The sequence below is a fragment of the Photinus pyralis genome, unplaced genomic scaffold (genome assembly GCF_008802855.1).
Source record: "Photinus pyralis isolate 1611_PpyrPB1 unplaced genomic scaffold, Ppyr1.3 Ppyr1.4_LG8, whole genome shotgun sequence".
NCBI classification, from domain to species: domain Eukaryota; kingdom Metazoa; phylum Arthropoda; class Insecta; order Coleoptera; family Lampyridae; genus Photinus; species Photinus pyralis.
The window spans coordinates 36,698,778-36,719,779 of NW_022170819.1; the positions used below are offsets into that span (position 1 = coordinate 36,698,778).

Genomic DNA, 21,002 nt, shown 5'->3' on the forward strand with positions numbered 1-21,002 from the left:
ACCTTAAAAATTCCAAATGTGACATTTCTCAAGAAATTTGATTAGCGTAATGCTGATAAAAGTTATCATGTGATCATTAAAACGTGCAAATAAATAAATAAACAATTAATAATCAGTTCATTAGTACAAAAATAATTTCAGATGTCTAACAAAGTACGTTTAACTTTTAATTTCATTTCAAACTATGGATAACCACAGCATTCGATGGATTATACTGATTTGTTTTTTATTTTTAACAAGTTTTGGAGTATTATGGTGCTTTACTGTACTTACGAGCGTAATTGCATTTTGTGTTGGGTTTGTACATTGACTCTTACTGCTCATTGTGCGTGTAACATATCATTGTAGGTTAATCTCTTTGCTGTATGTGCAACACGGAGACGACGAAGATTTTTATAAGAAGTGCGCAGGAAATCCTCTGTCTGTTGAGGATGTTTCGTACGGAGGATTGGAACAGGTAGTAAACAGTTTGTATTTGACCCACCTACTAATTTCATTTTGTGCAGATTATCGATGCGCTACAAAGCCAACATCAGTTGTTGAAAACGGATCGAAGAGTTACTGGAAGTGAACTTATCGATAATTCGTTGCAAGAAATATTGGGATACATTATTCGCGATTACATTACTCCGTGGTATAATTTAATCTCCTTAAATAGCGAATTTCCCGAGCTCACGATACGAAAAACCTCCCAAAGTTTGGCAATAAACATTAGTAACCGGTAAGTTTTGTAGAAAAATTGTGTAGCTTGAGTGCTTATCAGGGTTCCAGGAGCGTAAGTAAGGTAATTTGTTTTCTTAGTGCTGCATATAGAAGTTGTTTTTTGTACCTGACTAGCTTGTATTTCTTTGCATAATAGCTGTGGTCCAGGCTATGGTTGCCATCAAAACTGAATTGGTAACATAAATCCTTCTTCCAGAAGCATTCACATTGCAAATTTCACGTTTCTTTGCAAAGGTAATCCTCCAATATAGCCTGCTTATGTCTAAAAGGGCGCAGCTGTGGTTTTAAAAGTGACTTTTAATTATAAATTGCCACTTTACGCTATATGAGAGTAGATGATGCGTATTCACAGACGGAATATTAAATTTTATTACATAAGTAAGACAAAGACATAATTAATTTCAGCACATATCTCCACAATAATGTTCTTTTGTTATCATATTATATACTGGTATGTCAAAACTGAGTCATCACATTCTGAACATACTGTGCTGTTACAGCACTGCTGTACCTAGAAACTGCTAAAAATTACCCAATTTTACGCGGCTCCTATTGCAGCTGTCTTGAAATCTAATCAAAACTATTCACTTAGTACTTAAGAGTACTCAAAAGTCCCTTATTTTCTATTACAAGGTTTATCACAAAACTCCAGAGCTCAAGTCAGAACTTAAACCTTACACAAAAAAGCGATTTGTATTTCTCATTGCGAAAAGTAGAAAACCTCCTTATCACTGTAACTCCGTTACTATTAGTGCTACATAAAAACTGAAAATACAGGAGGCAATATTTCTAATCTAATTACAAAAATACGCGTATGTTTTTTTTAAATATCAACCACCAAGCATTTATAAATAAAGATATCTAGCAAATCATGAATACATATTTTTGTAAAAACAAAAGGTGTTCTAATAAAGGCATATAAAACAGCAAAGTTTTCCCCATTTAATATAAATTCCTGTGAAATTAACCCTTTTGAGCAATATTTAATAGTTTCGTAATGCCCATAACCGTGAGTGATCTCTTTGCATGGTGCCTAGACTTAGAGGATCGTCACCTGTGAATATAATTGTGTTGTTTTACTTTTTACTCACTTTTTCAGATCATTTATGTAGGGTGAGTACACGTTAATAACAGCTATTATTTGTAAACTCGTCTTCGTCACAAACTCTTAAGAAATAATCGAATGTATGTGAACTCGTATGTGAATAAAGTAATAAACTATTTAGGATGGCATGATTTGATGCCATTCTGGTTAGTTACGAGTAGATTACTACTAGGGTGAGACGTACAGTAACAATTGAGGACCTTGTGTCAACATGTTGACCCCCTCTTAGTATACTTTCTAGCATTTTTTGTGACTTTATTATGGTAGATATGAGAATAAAAGACATTATTATTTCCTTTTATATTATGTATTTAATAGTTTAAATATAGGTACTTATGATATTCAATTATTTCAATTGTGTCGTTGAGGTATGCCCTTTCGGATGATATCAAAAATATTTATTTTGTGCACTAATCAATGAGGTGTCGGGAAAGTAGATACTTATTTTCACATGTCATTATGAAACCATTTGTTTGCGAATGTTTATTACAATGCCATGAAGGTATTTTCTTCCACGTCTTTTACGTTGAAGCAGTTGAAGTCTTACATATTTGGTCTCAAGAAACACAAAAATGGTTATTAAATTTTTCCAGATTTACTGCTTCCATGTTCATAGAGGTATCATAAAAATATCATTTAACAAATACAAAACAAGAAATAAAAAATAAAATAACTTAATAAAACGAAAAATGACACAAACACCGTTAAACCAAAAGGGCGAAGTTCAGAATGGTAGTGTAATACTACACTACCATCTGTTCTACCACTTAACCCTGCTTTTTTACTTTTTCTTGATCAATCATAATGGCAAAAAGTTCATAGGATAAATTCAAAATGAGAAAAAAGTAGAAGAACAAAAAATGTAAACAATCAAACAAATTAGCAATAGTAAAAAAAAACAAAAAAAAGTTAACGCCGATCATATTAAGAAAAGGGTCCGCAAATATAAAACTTCTTAGATCCTAAAAATAGTAAGGTTGAGTTCTTCTGTCATTTTCATGGAAACAATATTGTTTTCTGTTCTGAACTTCATTCTATTTTGTGCTCTGCCTCTCATTTTTAATAACGGAAACCATTAGCTCATTTGTTTTACTTTATTTAACTTTGCGGTTAAAGAGATCACTTACTGATGTTACAAAGAGAGTTAGCCTATACTCCTTCAAACCTATTAAAATGTCAATTAATATCTGCTGTAAAATTTTTAATTGCACAGTAAACGAAACTCTTTTCAACATTCGATTTGTGGCGAGTATAGGGCAGGGCAATTGAGAAAAAAGTACATTTTTGCAATCAACTCGTATCGAACTGGATAACCATGTTTTGAAAATTGCATACGAGTGCAAAAATGCATTCATTATTGCATACAAATTGTAAACATACATTGTGGCGAAGATTAGGATGTCTCTCATGGAAATCTTGGAAACCATTAAAGAGTTATGAGGATGCTGTAAAGAAAACCAGAAAGTTCTGATTTCTTCCGATGTTGTAGCCTTAAGAGTCCTTCAACATACCCCAACGAGGAATTATAAATATGTGCGTTAATAAACCCACAATCTTCCACCCATACACTAATGGCCCGCCCTGTATATTTTAATACCATTGCATTTGTAATACAAACTTTCATATTTCTGCAAAAAACAGTTTGAAATGTTAACAATAAACTCATTCAATATAAACTCTGTACAAGGTCGATCAGATTAGTTAATTTTCATTTGTTCAATGGAGATTAAGTTAAATGGGCAAAGCTCAAAAATGATGAAAAAATAAAATTATAGGCTACTGGTTACTGGCATAACTTTTTAGCGTATTTTCCAACCCATGTTGGAAGGCGCTATTATGTCCACTTTTTCCGTCCGTCTGAGGCAGTTACTATTCCTACAGTCTTTAAAATATTTAGTTCGTTCTTTTTACACTCGGTAGGGTATAGCCTCGGGTATAGCTCTGGCACCTCAACCAATAAAAATCTGGACGATTAATGTACCTACGCATGCGCAGAAATGGAAATTTTTCCCTTGGATTAAAGAGAACCAAAAACTCTTTAACCATGCAAAAATTCAATATTGCACCCAATTTCATTTGGCAACAACCTCGGTAGCGATTTTTGGTATGAAGCTTCTAATGCGACTCAAACTTTGAAACGTGCTAATCGAAATTACCTTCAACAGTGCTATTTATTTAGTCGGCCAATTCCACTTGCTCTGGAACACCCTGTATACATGTATCCAAAAATCAGAAACATCTTATCTCGTGTTTTATAGAGTGAAAGAAGTGGATTGGATTTCATATTTGACAACCAAATTAGTAGACGACGCTGCTTCCCATCTGAGACTATTTAAGCAAGCGCGCTTGAAACTGGAGAACAGCAATAAGTTAAAAATGCAGCAGCGCTCGCCGGGAAAAGAACAAAAGAGGAAATCTGTTCACAAGCGAAATAAAAGCGAAGCTGATGTGACGAAGTACACCGGAAGTAAAGGTTCTAATCACCTCTCTTGTTAAATACCTAAGGGTAACTTTGCTAATGTTTAGAGAATGAAAAATATGGTGTGGGTAGTTCAAAATTTTATGTACCTGATCAAATGAAAACTTTGGAAGATTATTTCTTCGAATTAGAGTGCCAAATGGAAGAGAACAAGGTCTGTAGAGATTTGGTTTGTATGGACAGTAATCGGGAGAAAGGTAATTTTTTCGTGTACTAATATTGATGTAAAAACACTGTGTTGTTTTAGAATTTTTTTCAGAGTTGATCGAGCTGTTGCTATATATTTTATTGCCAGATGAAGATTTTCAGTGCAAATCGCTTCGTGCTGTTTTAAGGGAGATATTTTCTAATTATGTTATTTTGCCATTTATCGGTGTAATATCAAATCCAGATTTTATAAACCAAAGTATTATTTGGCTGGTGAGTTTTGTTTTATTTTCGATATGAATTACAAGAAAAATTGCAGTGTGCCCGCGATAATTTTTTGCCAAGCGAAATATTTTTATCCACCTTACGATTAACTGATAACTGTGATGAATTAAAATATACTCGAGAAATGGTTGCTAAGGAAATTCAGGTGTTGGTAAGTGTTTGAATTCGCCCCGCGTCGTTTACCATTCCTCTTTTTAGCGTTCTCGAGATTCAGGAGGAGAATGTGATATTTCGATAAAGCAGCAATTAAGTAGCTTATTTTACGTTACCAAATTAATAGACAATCGTCTATCGAAATTGCAAACATCCGAAGGATCAGGTTTGTATTTTTCGTTAAACTAACACGATTGTTAGTCTTCGTATTGTAGAATCTAATCACACTTTGGAAGATGCAACGTTGGAATCTATAAAAAAAATTAAGTTACCGTTAGAGATTATACTAAAAAATAATGTAGCTTTATCATATTTTATCGATTTTGTTATTTTAATGGGTAGGCAATCGTATTTATTTTTTTATTTAAACATTGAGGGTAAGTCATTGTCGTAATTGTGAAGTTTGTACTGACCGATTTCCTTACAGGGTGGAAAATATCCGTGGAACAACAGCTATCCGAATTTCACATTAATAAAATAAAATGTGAAGCTGAGAACGAATCTATTGTTTATGAAAATATTAGGACTACTGCTTTACATATCTATGATCAATATTTAGCGGACAAAGCACAGCATAAAATTCAAATTAAGCCATTTCTGGTACAAACTTTGTACTTTAGAATTAAAAATTTGACCGAGCCACCTTCAGAATTATGGTTTGACGAAATTCAAGCTGTGATGTATGATATTTTGCAGGTATGAAATGTCTACAGAAATTTAGATTCTTTCACTGAAACAAATCTGTTTGGTAAGTGTATGGTGTACTGTGGTGATGGTAGTAGAAAAAGTTAATTTACCTGTATAAATAAAACAGATAAATATTAGTGGCGCGGACGCCTTTTTCAGTAACGCTTCTACTGAGCATATTACAACATAGCGAATCGCGCAATTGCGTTAAGATATATAAAGTTTTAATTTCAAATAAGATAAATGACATTAATGAATTATTACAACCATGATACACTTACAATGGTATGTTCTTGCGCATGTAGTGTGAGGTCATGTGCGAAATAAAATCACAGAATATGGAGTACTTGATATTATGCAGCAAAATTACGCTCCTTATATCCACAAATTGGTTTGTGTAGAGATCGTCCCGTCCGGTATGTCTGTGATTTCACGGTCTTGTGAAATAAACCAAAACTATTAGCCCTAAACATGATGTGCCGCTTTTTTATTGATTATTATCATAGAGTAAATTTATTCTATGATAATATTCACTAAAAAAGTTAATTAACCCGTTATACGAATAACAATGCTTGCTAATAGACGCCTATTTAATTATTGTTATTCCTGAAATGGTTTTTTCTCGGGTTTTTTTACATGGAAGATTTGGGGTTATTTTTAGCATAGTTGGTAGTATGTGGTGCAGTTAATTAATGGATGGCGCGGAGAATAACACAAAAAAACAGTAAGTAAAGTTGAGGATCTTCATTTTAATTAGGTCTATTAATGCAATGTTTAGGTGTAATGGTAATAGTGGACTCAGCTGTAGATGTTCCCGGGCTTCCGACGGAGTAAATTTACTTCAGATTATCAGTTTATTTATATGATGTCGTTGCAGCGCGTTTGTATTATGATCACAAAGGATAATACGTGCTATATTGTTAAGAAAACGAGAAGAAACCAGTAACCAGCTATGGGATAATTGAACGCTATTTGTTTGGATGTGAAATATAATAAACTGTACCAATATAGACAACAAGTGACAAAGTCAGTCCCAGTTGACGAATATTGACCAAAATTTAATCATTTAGTCCCTTGACCATTGTCTACCTATTGCTAAAAACAGAATTGGAAAATTCGAAACTGTTAGTGAGTTATCATGTCTACAGACGGACGGACGGACAGAAGGTCCAAAATCATAAACTCTCTTTTTGTCGCTCGTTAATAAGATTAGTCTTACTATGTAGTTCCTTCGAATACGAAACGTGTATTGCCTACCTGTCGACATGGGTTCCAATAGGTGGGATTTCTTTTTGAAATTAGAGTGGTTAAATGAAGTTGTAAGCTACACGTTTAATTGCTGACGATAATATGCGTTGGAAAAAGTTCATGTCACTTATTTACTACAATGTACGTAAACGTTTGAATTTTGGCGCCGAAACTTCGTATGTGTTGAAATGCGCAGTAGAACACGCATTCGAGAAAAATAATGAGCATACTGTTTGTAAGTGTATCGTGATTACAAATAAATTAAAAACAAATGCGCGCCTTTCAAAGGTGGCTGGATAACCCTAACAAAATTAAAATACCTACTACACGTCCTACCAGGGCCAATACCACCACATATCATAATTCTTTTGCCATTGTTGTATGTTGCAAATCTTCCGTACCTTTTTTAATTCAATACGTTAATAAAATCTAAAATATACTTTCAACAAATCGTTGATTGAACAAATTTCAGGAGCAAGATGAATTTCTGCCAGCCTTCCATAACAGCGACTCTTATCTTAAATTATTAGAGGAATTAGATTTGATCCAGCAAAACGTTATCGAAGATGACGCGATTAGTATTAGCAGTCTGGAAAACGCTGAACTGAACAACATCGAAAAGCGATCCATACCTCATAACAACTCGAATTCTAGTCTCCCTTGCTTAAGCCTCAAAAATGTACAAGAATCCGCCAATGAGAGCGGCGGCAAATTGACGAACAGCGACGCTTTTCTAACTGTCGAAATTCAACAGAAGATAGGAAAGCACGTACGCTCGTTTAGTGATATTACGGATTTTGGTAGCGATAAGAATTCCGGTATAAACGGTATTAGTCAAATGGACAATTGTCTGACCGATTCGAAGAAATGCGATGACGAAAATAAAACTGAAAATCTCAGATCTGCAGAGTTTAAATTATCTGTGGATATTATCGAAACAGGTAGGTGTCAACAGTTTTTTCGTGAAAAGCAAACCTGTAGGTGGGATTGAGATGTTTTAAATCAGCGGGGGATTGGACAAATTTAAAATCCCTGAAAAGACCAAGCTTTCACCCCTTTTTAAATGGATTTCCAGAAATTTGTTATCAACATTGTTTGTAGGTATTGTTTGTGAGAAGGGAAAGACATTCGGAGTATACGCTTTGCATATCAGTCGACAGTACGATAGTGGATTTTCAGAAGAATGGCACATCTACAGAAGATACAGCGATTTCTACGATTTACACACGAAAATAAAAGAAAAAGTAAGGACCAGTAGTAAGAATTGGTTATAATCTCAAACCCTTTACTTCTAGTATCCAGATTTATCAAAGATTCCTTTCCCAGGTAAAAAAACATTCCATAATATGGAGCGGTCAGTATTAGAAAGGAGAATGCGAATGTTGGGCTTTTATTTGCAACAATTGTGCCAAACGCACGTCTTATCTTCGCATCACGGTTTGAGAAACTTACTGATGGCTTTTTCTGAACAAGGAGAGTATGATAGAGCCACATCGGGAGGACCAATTTCGCATACTGTAAATCTTACTACTTTCAATGTCTGCCTTGTAATTGTCGATGTTGCAGATTGATACAATCGTAAATCCACTAAAATCGGGAATGAAAACCATTAAAAATATGCCAGAGCAATTATTTAATACGGTCGATGAGGTGGTTGAGGGATTGACCAAAGTGTTTCATAGTAAAAATACTCGAATGCCCGAAGCGAGTAAGGTGGGTGCTTCCCTCGACGTGGAGAGTGACGATAACATCCCCTTGAGAATAATGTTGCTTTTGATGGATGAGGTCTTTGACTTGAAGTCTCGAAATCAGTGGTTACGCAGGCGAATTGTTACACTACTTAGGCAAATTGTTAGAACAATGTTTGGGGATATTGTCAATAGGCGGATATTGGATTACGTTTCATACATAACTAGTCCCAAAAATGTTGCACAATATTTGCATACATTTAAGTAAGTACCATAGATTCCTGTCTTACTAGTTTAAGACTTAAATTGCATAGGCATTCCTTTTGGCCCCATGGAATTAAAGCAGAAAAACCCTCGGAAAGAGATGAGGCGACGCTTTTTAGAACAAGGATTGCGGCAAAAGCCGCCCTGTTATCGTGGCTTTCGGGTTGGGTATTATACACCAAATTCGTTTACTAAACTGCCGACTTTCAGATGAACTAAAACATATTATAGGATCCGAGACTACTCGAAGAGGACTTCTAACTGTGTTTGAACTTTTTCAGCGACCAGTCTTAAATCGTAGATTACTTTGTGTACTCCTGGAAGGTATTCTTATGACGTTGTTTCCTGAAAAAAGTATGTCAAGTATATTTCAAAAACTTTATGGGAAATACAGATCTGCAGAAACAAAAGAAAAGAAAAGTAGATGATACTAATAATCAGTGAAAATAGAGAATTTTACACCAGATGATTATTGGACCATTAAAAGTAGCCTTCGCGTCGTGAGTATTTTGCGAATTACTTCTAGATGTTGCACAGGTAGTTCTTTGCTAATGGATGTATGTTTACAATTTTGTATTAAAAGGAGTTTATCTGGATTCGTTCTGAACAATTTTACACGGCAGCTAAATATGTACCTACCTACCTTACTTGTTACATTGCACAATTTTTAATAAAGCAGTTTAAATAAAATTGTTTCATTCATCACCTTCAGGATGAAGAGGTTTGTTTTTGAAAGTTTCATTTATAAGATGACTACATTTACAAGCACAAAATAAATACTTTAGATTGATTCTATATTGAGGATAGGATCTGAATTTACAATTTAATAAAGATATCACCAATAATAATAATAATTTATTAGTGCGTTAACAACAATGTTTTGCATAAGTCATAAGAGTAAGATGTAGAATTAGTATAACATACTATAACAATACAATAAAAAAAAGTCTTAAACTCTAAAGTTGTGGCAAAATAGTTCGTCTATCCTAAAGAAAGCTTATGACATTAAAAAGGTTTTTAGCCATATACACAGTGTTTGGGGATCTGAGTTACAGATATCCATAGGTAAGGCGTTATACAGTTATAACTACCTATACAGGGTGATTCAAATTCGAGGGCACCCATGCGGATTTCGGGAACTGTAGGTAGTTTAATTTGGCTCAGTTGCGTATTTTGTTGCTTAAAAAAATGCAGTTTTGAAACTTAAAAAATTTCGACTACTTTCGGAGATATCCGGAAAAATCCGAAACTTTGCAAAATCGTTTTTATTTTTTACTGAAGTTATTTAAAAAGATATTTCGAAATAAATGATACATTATTATGGCCACTTTTGTCGCTCTACAAGATGCTACTTTTAAATTTTAAGTTTGCGCTTATGAGCCAAACTTCTGGTGGCTCAAGTTGTACGTATAAAACGCTACTTCGGTTTCGCTCCTCCCACCCCTCTACTCCCCGCGGAGGTCAACACTTGTAGGAAAGTACGAGCCAGTTTCGATTAGGCACGGCTCGACCGTATTTGAAGTCCACGATAACCACCAATGAATTCTTGGTACCTAATTTATCAAATCATTTTTTTTTTGTTTTAAGTTTTAAAACACAATATGCTCTAGTGAACACAATTATTAATTGTTAATTATATTTTAAGAATTGATAATTAACTGATTTCTTGAGGTGGTGCCATGGCTCCTTGGCTCTTTATAGAGAGCCGCCCCTGGTCTATCACTTGGAAACCATAGAAGATACGACAATAGTCAAATTAGAGAAAAGGCGCGCAATTATAGTTATTATCATGCTTTAAAAAGACAGAAAATTTCGATTACGACCTAAGAAATACCAGAAAAACCAAAATTTGCCGATTTTGTTATTTTCAATTATATCATTGTTTATTCAAGATTAAATATAATTATAATGGGAAGGGGAACACTAAGAATAAAGACAGAAATCTGAAACTAGAATTAGAAAAACACCAGTTCGTGATTTATATATACCAGGTTCTAAAACCGATCATAGGGAATTAACATGGGAAAAGGTTTTTTTGCAGATCGCCACTCCCTAGGGTTTATAATGACACAATTTGAAAGAAGATTTTTTTCTCATCTAATGATATGCGAATTAGTTCATTTTCTGTTGTATTTCTCATTATTTTATCAAAAATTCGACAATAAATCCAATTACTAATCAAAGCTGGGCAAAGCCCTTACTGAAAGGGCTTGAAGCTCTAAGCACAAAGCCCTTAGTCAATGTGCTTGGATAAATTCCTACCGGTCATCAGAAAGACAAATTACTTCTAAAAGGGCTTTGAACTTCAAGCACTTTAGGACAAAATTTGTACACAATTTGAGGGCTTGAAGCCCTGAAAGGACTTGAACACTTTCCCAAGCACAAAGCACTTTTAGGAAAAGGGCTCTTGAAGCACTTTTGCTCAAGTCCTGAGTCCTTATTAACGATCCTTGATGTTGCATACATAAATAACGTACGTTTTCCTTAATTTAAAAATTTCCTTGTATTGTTATTACTCGTCATAATTTTGATTTTCCCTGCCGTGTTGTCTGTCCTTGTACTTAGTGCGCACGCCAAAATGTTCGTGGAAAGAGGAAAGGGGTGTTGTGAAGAGAACCAGAGAAACAAGTCTGAATCTTGCTGTTTGCGAAGATATAATTTTCTACTGTCGTGTGTCGTGCCGAAATTCAATTTGGTGAAAACCTAAATTTACAATATAAGAAACAAACCTTACTCGACCATCGTTCTGCTCAATAAGCGCCGTAAGTACTCCTTATTTTTTAACGCTCCAAACTCTCCAGTACGTTACATAAATCAATTCTCCACCGCTAAATTTATTCAAACTGCATTTTAATATTTCAATTTTTTGAATTCTTTTTGGTCTTAAATTCATTTATTTCTGATCATAAAAAAAAATTAGGAAGATCGGTAATTTACTCTTCACTTGAGATCGTTTATAATTTTGGCATTGCTGTTTGTCTGTGTGCAGGATAACTTTGTTTAGAAATGTCCGATCGCTTTGAAAATTGGTACACATGTTCTTAAGGATATATGAAAAGCATTGATTAACATATAACGAGGTGAAAAGTCACTTTTGAAAAGGACTTGAAGCACATTTCCTTGAAGTTCACAGCCCCAAGCACTTTGGAAAGTAGGTAATTCAATTACCAAGTCCTAATTACAAACACAAGAAAGTGCTTAAAGGTCAGGGCTTGAAAAGTTCTTTGAAGCCCTTTTACAAGCACAAAGCCCTATAGCTCTGCCCAGCTCTGTTACTAATTAATTATTACTTACTTATTTTAAAAAAATCATCTTTTGATTGGTGTCATTAATGAACCCTCTAAACGATCTGCAAAAAACGTTTTTCCCATGTTAATTATGTTGTATTGTAAATTTCTAAGAGATGAGATATGTACCTATCTTACTATGTATAATTTGGCAATTGCTCACGTTATTATTATTTTCCCAACTAGGTATAGGTATTAATTAACTCTAAAATACCTATACCTACTTGCGTAAAAATTGTAGGGAAAATGGGGATTTATAATAATCTTATTAATTACCTATACAGCTATACTTCATGGTCATTAGACTAGACCACCATTAGAGGTGAAATAAAGAGTTGTCAATTAGGATAAGTAGGTATATGGTTATCTTTTACTCAAAGATGGTAATACATAAGTACTATGCGATCAAAAATGAGTTGCTGTCGAGTTGGAATTTTTGTTTACAAGGTAAATCGTACCTACTTAACTGGAATTTCAAAAGGCAACTCGTTTTTGATCGCCCGTTATAATCATTGAATACCGAATTTTACTCAAAGCAATGCAATAAATTCTTTCTTTTCTTTCAACCTATTTTATTTTGCAATAGAAATTAGGCAACTTTACATACGAGCTAAGGAAAAGATTGTTATTGTTTCCCTCCACGTGCTCTCAACGGCCCCTTTTTACCTGAGGCCGGTTTTTCTACCTGCATAATAGTTTTATTCGCTAAACGAGTCGTTCGATAGAATTCTCTTCTTGTACGTCTATTTACAACTTCAAGTACCTATAGGTAATTTTTGTGTTAACATTTTGTTGTTTTCTGTTATACTGTTTCATCTTCCTCAGTTTGTAGTCTCATCCTCTCTCCTCCACGTGGTTTGTTGAATTTGAAATACAAAGCGTGTCTTGTGATTTGGAAACGACGTGAAAGCAAATTTTGTAGATAGCAAGTTGCAACTGAGAGTGTAATGAAATATCTGTTTTTATCGATCTCATATCACGTAGCGTTTTTTTAGTAGATCTACATACAGTGTTAAGTAAGTATTATCTTTTCTTAAAACTTGTAGTAATTTTAATTCGGGTAGGTAACTATACCAACAAAATGGGCAATACAGCTGACAGTGGTTTCCAGCAATCGCAGTTTTCCGACGAATTGGACAATATCTGTCGTGACACAGAGAAACGCGAGAGTATGACATCGTTGCACCACGCAGCAAGAAATGGTGATGTACCTTTAGCTCGCACATTGTTGGCCCAAGGTTTAGCTATCGATGCTGAGATTAAATACGATTTTTTAACACCATTGTATTTTGCAATTCATGGAAATCACTTAGAAATGGTTAATTTTCTAATTGCACACGGTGCTGACGTAAATCATAAAGTCGTATTAGGGTTTACACCTTTAATAGTTGCATGCCAAGAAGGTTACACAGATATTGTCAATGCATTAATTGCGCATGGTGCAGATTACAATGAAAGAACGAATATAATGAATACACCTCTACACTTAGCAGCAGAAAATGATCACCTGGACATAGTAAATGTTCTCATTGGGAAAGGATGTGAAGTTAACACTGTAAATTGCCATCAAGAGACACCTTTGCATTCTGCGGTAGAAAAAGGGAATCTCGAAATGGTTAAAATTCTTATTTCGCACGGATCCAATATTAATGCTGGATGTGCAGTTTCGGATTCAACTCATTCACTAGATTCAAACATGACTCCATTACATTTTGGGGCACAGACTGGTAATTCTGATATAGTTAAAGTTCTAATTGAAGCTGGAGGGAACCCTAATGCAAAAACAAAAGATGGCGTTACACCTTTACTGTTAGCATCTCAAGGTGGATTTGTTGAGTCGGTAAAAATGTTGCTTAAAGCAAATTCCAATGTTAACGTAAAGGATAATGACAATGCTACACCTTTGCTTGCGGCAACGGACCGAAATCATCTTGAGATAGTAAAAGTTCTACTTCTTGTGAACGGTATCGACGTTAATGCTAAAGAATCCAGTGATTTTACTGCTTTACATATGGCAGCACAGAATGGTTTTGCCGAAATCGTTCAACTGTTAGTAAAAAATGGCGCTAACATTAACGCTAAGCAAAACGAAGGTTTTACGGCTTTACATCAGGCAATTCAGCAAAAACATTTAGAAATTAGTGACTTTTTAATTAATAATGGAGCAAACATTCACGTTCTCGATGATCAAAATTGGACTCCATTACATAATGCAGCGCACAACGGTTTTTCCACAAAAATTTTAGAGTACTTAATTGCAAAAGGGGCAAATGTAAATGCAAAGATAGATGATAGTAGGACAGCTTTACATTTGGCAACAAAGCATGACTTGGAGATAGTTAATATCCTAATAAAAAATGGAGCCGATCTAGATGCTGTAGATAACAAGAGTTGGACTGCTCTTCATTATGCGGCATATTATGGTAGTTTGGATGTTGTGCAATCTTTTCTTGATAAAGACACAGAGATAAATGTAAGAACGAATAAAAATGCCACACCCTTACACTTCGGAGTAGAGTTCAACCACTTGGAGGTGGTCAAATTGCTTTTGCAAAGGGGAGCAGATGTTAATGCGTTAGGTGAAAAAAATTGGACTCCTTTGCATTTCGCAGCAGGAAAAGGTTACAACCCAATTGTCAACGTCCTAGTGAAACATGGTGCCAATTTAAATAGTACAGAGAATGAAGGTAAAGCTACACCCCTACACTTGGCAGTGGAACACATTCATCCTGAGGTAGTTACAACCCTTATTCTAAATGGGGCAGACGTTAATGTCGTAATGTGTATGAGTCTCACACCATTACATTTAGCAGCAAAATTTGGTAATCTAGATATTATCAAATCTCTTCTTATGAACGGAGCATATTATGATGCAAAAGTTAACATAGACCTATGCACGTTGCCAATACACTTTGCAGAAAAATGTTGTAACTTAAAGGTGGTCCATATATTCAGGCTAATTGAAAAGCTATTTAAATCCACAAAAGAAAACGATCACTTACAAGTTGAAGAGTGCCTCAAACAGGGAGCATTAGTTAACAGTAGAAGTATTCATTTCAAAACCCCATTAATTTACGCATCATGGAAAGGTTACACTAAAGTTGTTGATGTCCTGCTCAGAAATGGTGCAAATGTAAACTTCACAAACAATAACAATGTTTTTCCGCTACATTATGCTGCAAAGTTTAATCACATTGAAATTGTGTATTCTTTACTAAAACACGGTGCAATGTTTGATGTCGTTAGTAGTACTGGTAGAAACATGCCAATGGACTGTGCAAAAGATGCCAACAATATTGACATTGCCAATCTATTGGAGCAAATTGCAAATTTATTTGAAAAAGCAAAAAGTGGAAGCTTCGAAGTTGCTAGAGAATTAGAAACAATTAGAAGCAACAGCCCTAACAAATTCTTGACCATAACAAACGTTCGTAACAGTGAAGGACAAACATTACTGCAAACTGCAATGTGTAACGATAATAAAGATTTGGGAACTTTGCTAACAAAAATGCTGCAAGAGCCGGAGACATTGGATTGTTAAGGTTTTATCTACCTCATATTCATTAATGCTAAGCAAATGTAAACAAATATCTTTCAGGAATTTTATGTTTATTTCATTATTACCCTAAAATGATACTTTTCTGTTTATTTTAGCATTACTATTTACTTTTATATTGTTTTTAATATCTACGTATTTTTGTATTAAAAAAGTTCTTATTGATTGATACACTGTTTATTCTGTCTACAAACTTATGAACTATGTAAAGCCCCCCACCTTTCCTAAGTGACTTTTATTGAATATTCAAGTATTATATCCCAAGTGCAAGCCAAATACCTGAATATTCGTGAGTGCACGAGCGAAATACTCAGATCTGGTATTTGGCGTGCACGAGGGATATACGGGATGACTATTGCCTGACAAAAATTTTGCAAGATAAGAAGAATATAATGTTTATTTCAATCCTTTCAAAGACATGGTTTTTCAAAAAGCATCATGAAACCGAAAATAAGCATGGGTTCAGTTACAAATTGTAATTTTCGTTAATACAATTTGGAATTAGTTTCATTTTAGGTATTTACACATAAGCAATACCACAAGTGCATGAATACTCGAGGATATTTGTCTGTTGCTAGGTGATTTCTGTAATATGCATTAATATGATTGGTTGAAATTTTCTGAGGGCAATTGTCAATATGTGTTTCTACATAGTTGATACCTTTACACACAGTAAATAGATTTGAAACATTCTATCAGGGGCGGCTCTCTATAAAGAGCCAAGGAGCCATGGCACTACCTCAAGGAACCTGCTAATTATCAATTCTTAAAATATAATTAACTATTATTATTTGTGCTCACTAGAGTAAATAATTGTGTTTTAAAAGTTAAAACAAAGAAGTAAATTATTTGATAAATTAGGTACCAAGAAGAATTCATTGGTGCTTATCCGTGGACTTCGCATACGGTCGATCCGTGCCAAACTGAAACTGGCTCTTATTTTCCTAAAAGTGTGGACTTCCGCGGGGAGTAGAGGGAGGAGCGAAACCGAAGTAGCGTTTTTTATGTACAACTTGAGCCATCAGAAGTTTGGCTCATAAGCACAATTATTGAATAATGTATACGTGTATTACTATGCTTTGCGCCGTTTTCCTTGTTTCAGTCGTGATAAGTCAAACATTTTTTTTACTTCTGTGTAAGATTACACTTCCTGGATTAATTTTACGTAAAATACACAAATTAAAAAATCATTTAAATAAACCCTTTTTCATGCATTCTCTGGAAGATAGACTTTAAATAAAGCAATTAAGCAGGCCGTTACCGGACTTAAATATTGTTAAAAAACGAAATCTGTCTGAATCTTCTTTAAGAGGACACGACAATAGCGATAAATCCGAAAATAAAGGAGTAGGTATTCAGAGAATTAATAAATTTCAGTACTTGTTTAGATAAAGATTTGTACAACTATTGTTAAAAATGATACTTCGGCCTCATTAATAAAACTGCAAATAAAATGTTGCTATTATTTATAGATCGGACTAAACGCCATGGAAATGGATAGTACAAATCGTGAAAAAAGTAACACTTTCCATACGTTTTATTATCAAAAACAACAGAAAATGAATTACTGGAATGCATGCTTGAAGTATGAAACAAGTCTCCAAAGAAATGAAAGGGGCTAGATTTGTTGCCGTCACTTGCATTGTAAATATTCGAATTATACTCAAAATCTAAATAACTGGAATAATATGAAAACAAAAATTTGTAACTATTAAAATAATGGGGTGGGGGACACAAATTGGCACTACCTTCTACGCAGCTCACGAGCCGCCACTGCATTCTATTAACATGTCTGTGTCATCCATTCAATGAGTACTTATATGCACCATATTTGATGACCCTACGTAGAAATTAAATGATATTATACTTATTATGTTTACGAACTTTTAGGCTTTCCATTTCTTTGAAGTCACCTTTTACCAAAATCGTCTACTGCGACCTGCATCTTTTTAATTTTTTTGCCATGTCAATAGTATACATAAAAGCATGTACCACATCGGTGACTCCAATTAAAAATAACGATAAACGTGAAAACATTATTTAGAGTAATTATGCTAATCAGTTGCAGAAATTTTATTTCTTTTAAGCTTTTGCTTTTTTTCGGGGTTTGGTTATTTTTAAAGAAATTGTATTTGATACTTAAATGTTTCCAATTTCACCAAAGTATAGTACTTGGTAGTTTTATTGATATGTCACAAATTAAGAGACTATGTGTTTGTTACAATTTACCCCGATATATAACAGAGTCGGGGTAAGTTGTAACATTGTGTTTCAGCGAGTACTAGGTTTTTGTTAATTTTTAATTTAATTTTATAAAGTCTGCTGTAGGAAAAAAAAACATTTAGGTACCTAAAAACAAAATTAAACATTTATTTATATTTATTTATTTATTTACAAAACCAACATTTGAAAAGGTTCGCCAAGAGTTTGAGAATAGATTATAACTGGCGATCAAAAATGAGTTGCTGTCGAGTTCAAGTTCAAGTTAAATACGATTTTCCATGTAAACAAAAATTTCAAAGGGCGACTGGACAGCAACTCATTTTTGATCGCATAGTAATACCACAGGTAATACTGTCTTACCAATAACGGAAAACATTTTGAACATTTATTGAAATAAAAGTCAACTTTAGAAAATGTATCATATTAGTTGATTTTTTTTATTTGCACGATAATTACTAACCTAAATGTAATGCTATTTGGTATGGTTGGAAAACATTTTTTCAGAGCTTTCCAACGACGTATCACACATGGGGGGTTACTATTTAATATTTAAAAGTTGGGGTGGCTGGGGCGCAGGAGGTTGGAGGGGGTGCGTCGCCAACTATGTCATTGTGATTCCCCCTCTGAATTACCGAAACGGATTTTGATTTTTTTTAATATCTCGTTTATTTACTAAGATATGGGGGGTGGTAAGTTTTCAAATTGTCACCCTGTATGTAATTATGTAGAATCGGGCCTTAGTGGGAGGGTCTACATATAACAAATTGTAGGGAGAAATCATAATAACTTTAATAAGGCGTCGAGATGTGACCACCTCATCGCCCATCGCCTTTGAGTGATGCAATCAGTCGTGCTGAGTAGCGTATCGCGTTCTCAACAACTGACCCCCGATGTACAGCAGGAAACTCATTTATATGCTCTACCTCGGGAGGATTGTTCTTTCTGATCCATTCTTAATCTATACATCCTGTGCTCCGGTATCTTGTCAGTGACCGCCGTACCGTTGTTGGATTAATGTACAGGTAGGGAACTGACACGTCAACTCATAATGGAACATTTCATCGCCTGCATTTCATCTCCGGCCACTTCATCGCTAGGAAATTGATCGAGTTGTCCTTAAGGCGCCTATGAACTGAATCTGAAATGACGTGTAAAAGAACAAAATATTTTATAAAGATTACGGTTGTGCAGTTGCTTTGAAAATTAGGTCGATGTTAGATATTGTAGGAAATATAGTAGATTATTCCTACGGATTTTGATTTTTGATATTTATGATCATTTTGGATATAATTAGAGCCGTTGATAAAACGAATATAAAGGATACTGGAGCTCTATTTGGCCGATCTACATGGTTTTTTGTGATTTATAATCTGCTAATAAAGCGCATTATTCGTACGGATAGTTTTTTTTTCATCTTTTATAGTGCCAAATTGGAAAAAAAATTGTGTGACGTCATGAATTTTTCAGTGATCTAAATCGAAGTTAGGCAGCTTAGATTGCACCTCATACCTTGCGGCGAAATTGAAGGTCGCCTTTGTACCTCTGCTAACTAGATGATTAAATTAATGCATCCTTTATTCAACAAATAAAGGGGAAATTCCTTTAAATTAAACACGTAATTTTTACCATCTTGTCTAATAGTGGATTATACTTTGATATTGCGGGTAGGTACCTATAATTTTTTATATGTTCCGCTGTTTTTTAAGCCTACTAGTAGGTACATATATATTTGAGGGACTATTTTAAAGGAATCTTTTTGATTAATCACTTTCGTAGCTTCATTAATTAATAGAAGTTCCACTTTGAACACTTTTTGTGAAATTGATGTGAAGTCGTACTTGCACTTGTACCGGGTAGTAATAATTATGGTATCGATGAAATGTTCAGGGGTACAAAAATGGAACATGACCTCTGAAAACACAACCCCATGTAGATTTGCATTAGCATTGACATGACCAATTATGTAAGGCCTTCAGCGTAACCTATATTTCAAATTTGAACGAAATGTCTCAAAAACCAAAGGAGACACAACATTTTGAAAAACACTCTGTCGTCGGTAACGAAGCGGTTGTGGACCTAATACGTTTATATGAACGTTTAATATAAGCCAAGAAATAGCCTCTTCCGTATTTCCATCATATTTAGAAACATCCTGTATAAAATGTATCTAATAAATCTACCGACCCTAATCGTAAGCTCATATTTCTTTGATTTTGGGTATTTATTGCTGCGATTTTAGAACGAATTCTTTTTTGAGATTTTAGCTAAGTATTATGGAGTTTGATTAATGAGGGCGAAGCCCGAGTTAATCAAGTAAATTCATGAAAAAGACACTTTCAGCACGTGTTGTGCACTAAATTTTTTTGCATAGAAATCATAATAACTTATAAACTCTATAAACTACCCAAAATTGTGCGTATGAGCTGAATACATTTGCCAGCAATTGCCGAATTTTTATGGTAATTGTGTGGTGTCCCCTTCTCACCTCCTTGCGTCACGCTCAAATCGTCTGATTATTGAAATGCACACTTTTCAACATGTAGTTAACCCACCTTACTTTAATCTGACGCGCTCAAATAAATCCCAAAATCCGCTATCGGGCTCCCCCTACTATTATATACCGGGTGAATATTTTAAAACCGAACATAGGCAATTAACATGGGAAAAACGTTTTTTGCAGATCGTTGCTCCCCATGTTAACTTAGAGGGTTTATAATGACACATTTAAACAAATCAAAAGAAGATTGTTTTTCTCATCTAGATATACGAATTAGTTTATTTTCAGGTGTATTTCTCATTATTTTATCAAAAATCATGTTAAGCCATGGAAATTTTCTAAAAAATTGAAATAGGTTTTCACACAGAAGGAAGAGGACGCTCATTAAAATGCACGGAAAACAAATATCGCGTACTAGAGTAAATATTTTCGCTGTAAACGTTCTTTATTATAAATACTTTTTCCTCAGTGAACCGCATTTTACAAAAAAAAAATGCCAGTTGTCATAAACTGATATTGATTTCGACGTTTCAATCTGCTTTTTGTCTTACTAGTCATGGCTTAAGATGATTTTGGTAAGTGGATTTATTGCCGAATTTTTAATAAAATTGTGAGAAATACACCTGAAAATAAACTAATTCGTATATCATTAGACGAGGA

General features: G+C 34.4%; 2 protein-coding genes across 2 annotated transcripts; both read left to right on the forward strand.

The window, feature by feature from the left end:
- The first annotated feature begins 6 nt into the window (after positions 1–6).
- LOC116178015 (sorting nexin-13-like) lies at positions 7–9,469 on the forward strand. Its single transcript, XM_031497252.1, has 16 exons — positions 7–297; positions 349–457; positions 507–721; positions 4,087–4,301; positions 4,355–4,504; positions 4,555–4,727; positions 4,774–4,890; positions 4,938–5,058; positions 5,108–5,269; positions 5,320–5,588; positions 7,300–7,768; positions 7,929–8,071; positions 8,123–8,344; positions 8,394–8,779; positions 8,830–8,942; positions 8,990–9,469. Exons 1-16 carry the CDS (start codon positions 185–187, stop codon positions 9,205–9,207), a joined length of 3,195 nt encoding a protein of 1,064 aa, XP_031353112.1. The 5' UTR covers positions 7–184; the 3' UTR covers positions 9,208–9,469.
- Positions 9,470–12,702: 3,233 nt separating this feature from the next.
- Positions 12,703–15,747, forward strand: LOC116178634 (ankyrin-1-like). The gene is made up of 3 exons (XM_031498188.1): positions 12,703–12,835; positions 12,892–13,082; positions 13,131–15,747. Exon 3 carries the CDS (start codon positions 13,148–13,150, stop codon positions 15,605–15,607), a length of 2,460 nt encoding a protein of 819 aa, XP_031354048.1. The 5' UTR covers positions 12,703–12,835; positions 12,892–13,082; positions 13,131–13,147; the 3' UTR covers positions 15,608–15,747.
- Positions 15,748–21,002: the final 5,255 nt, after the last annotated feature.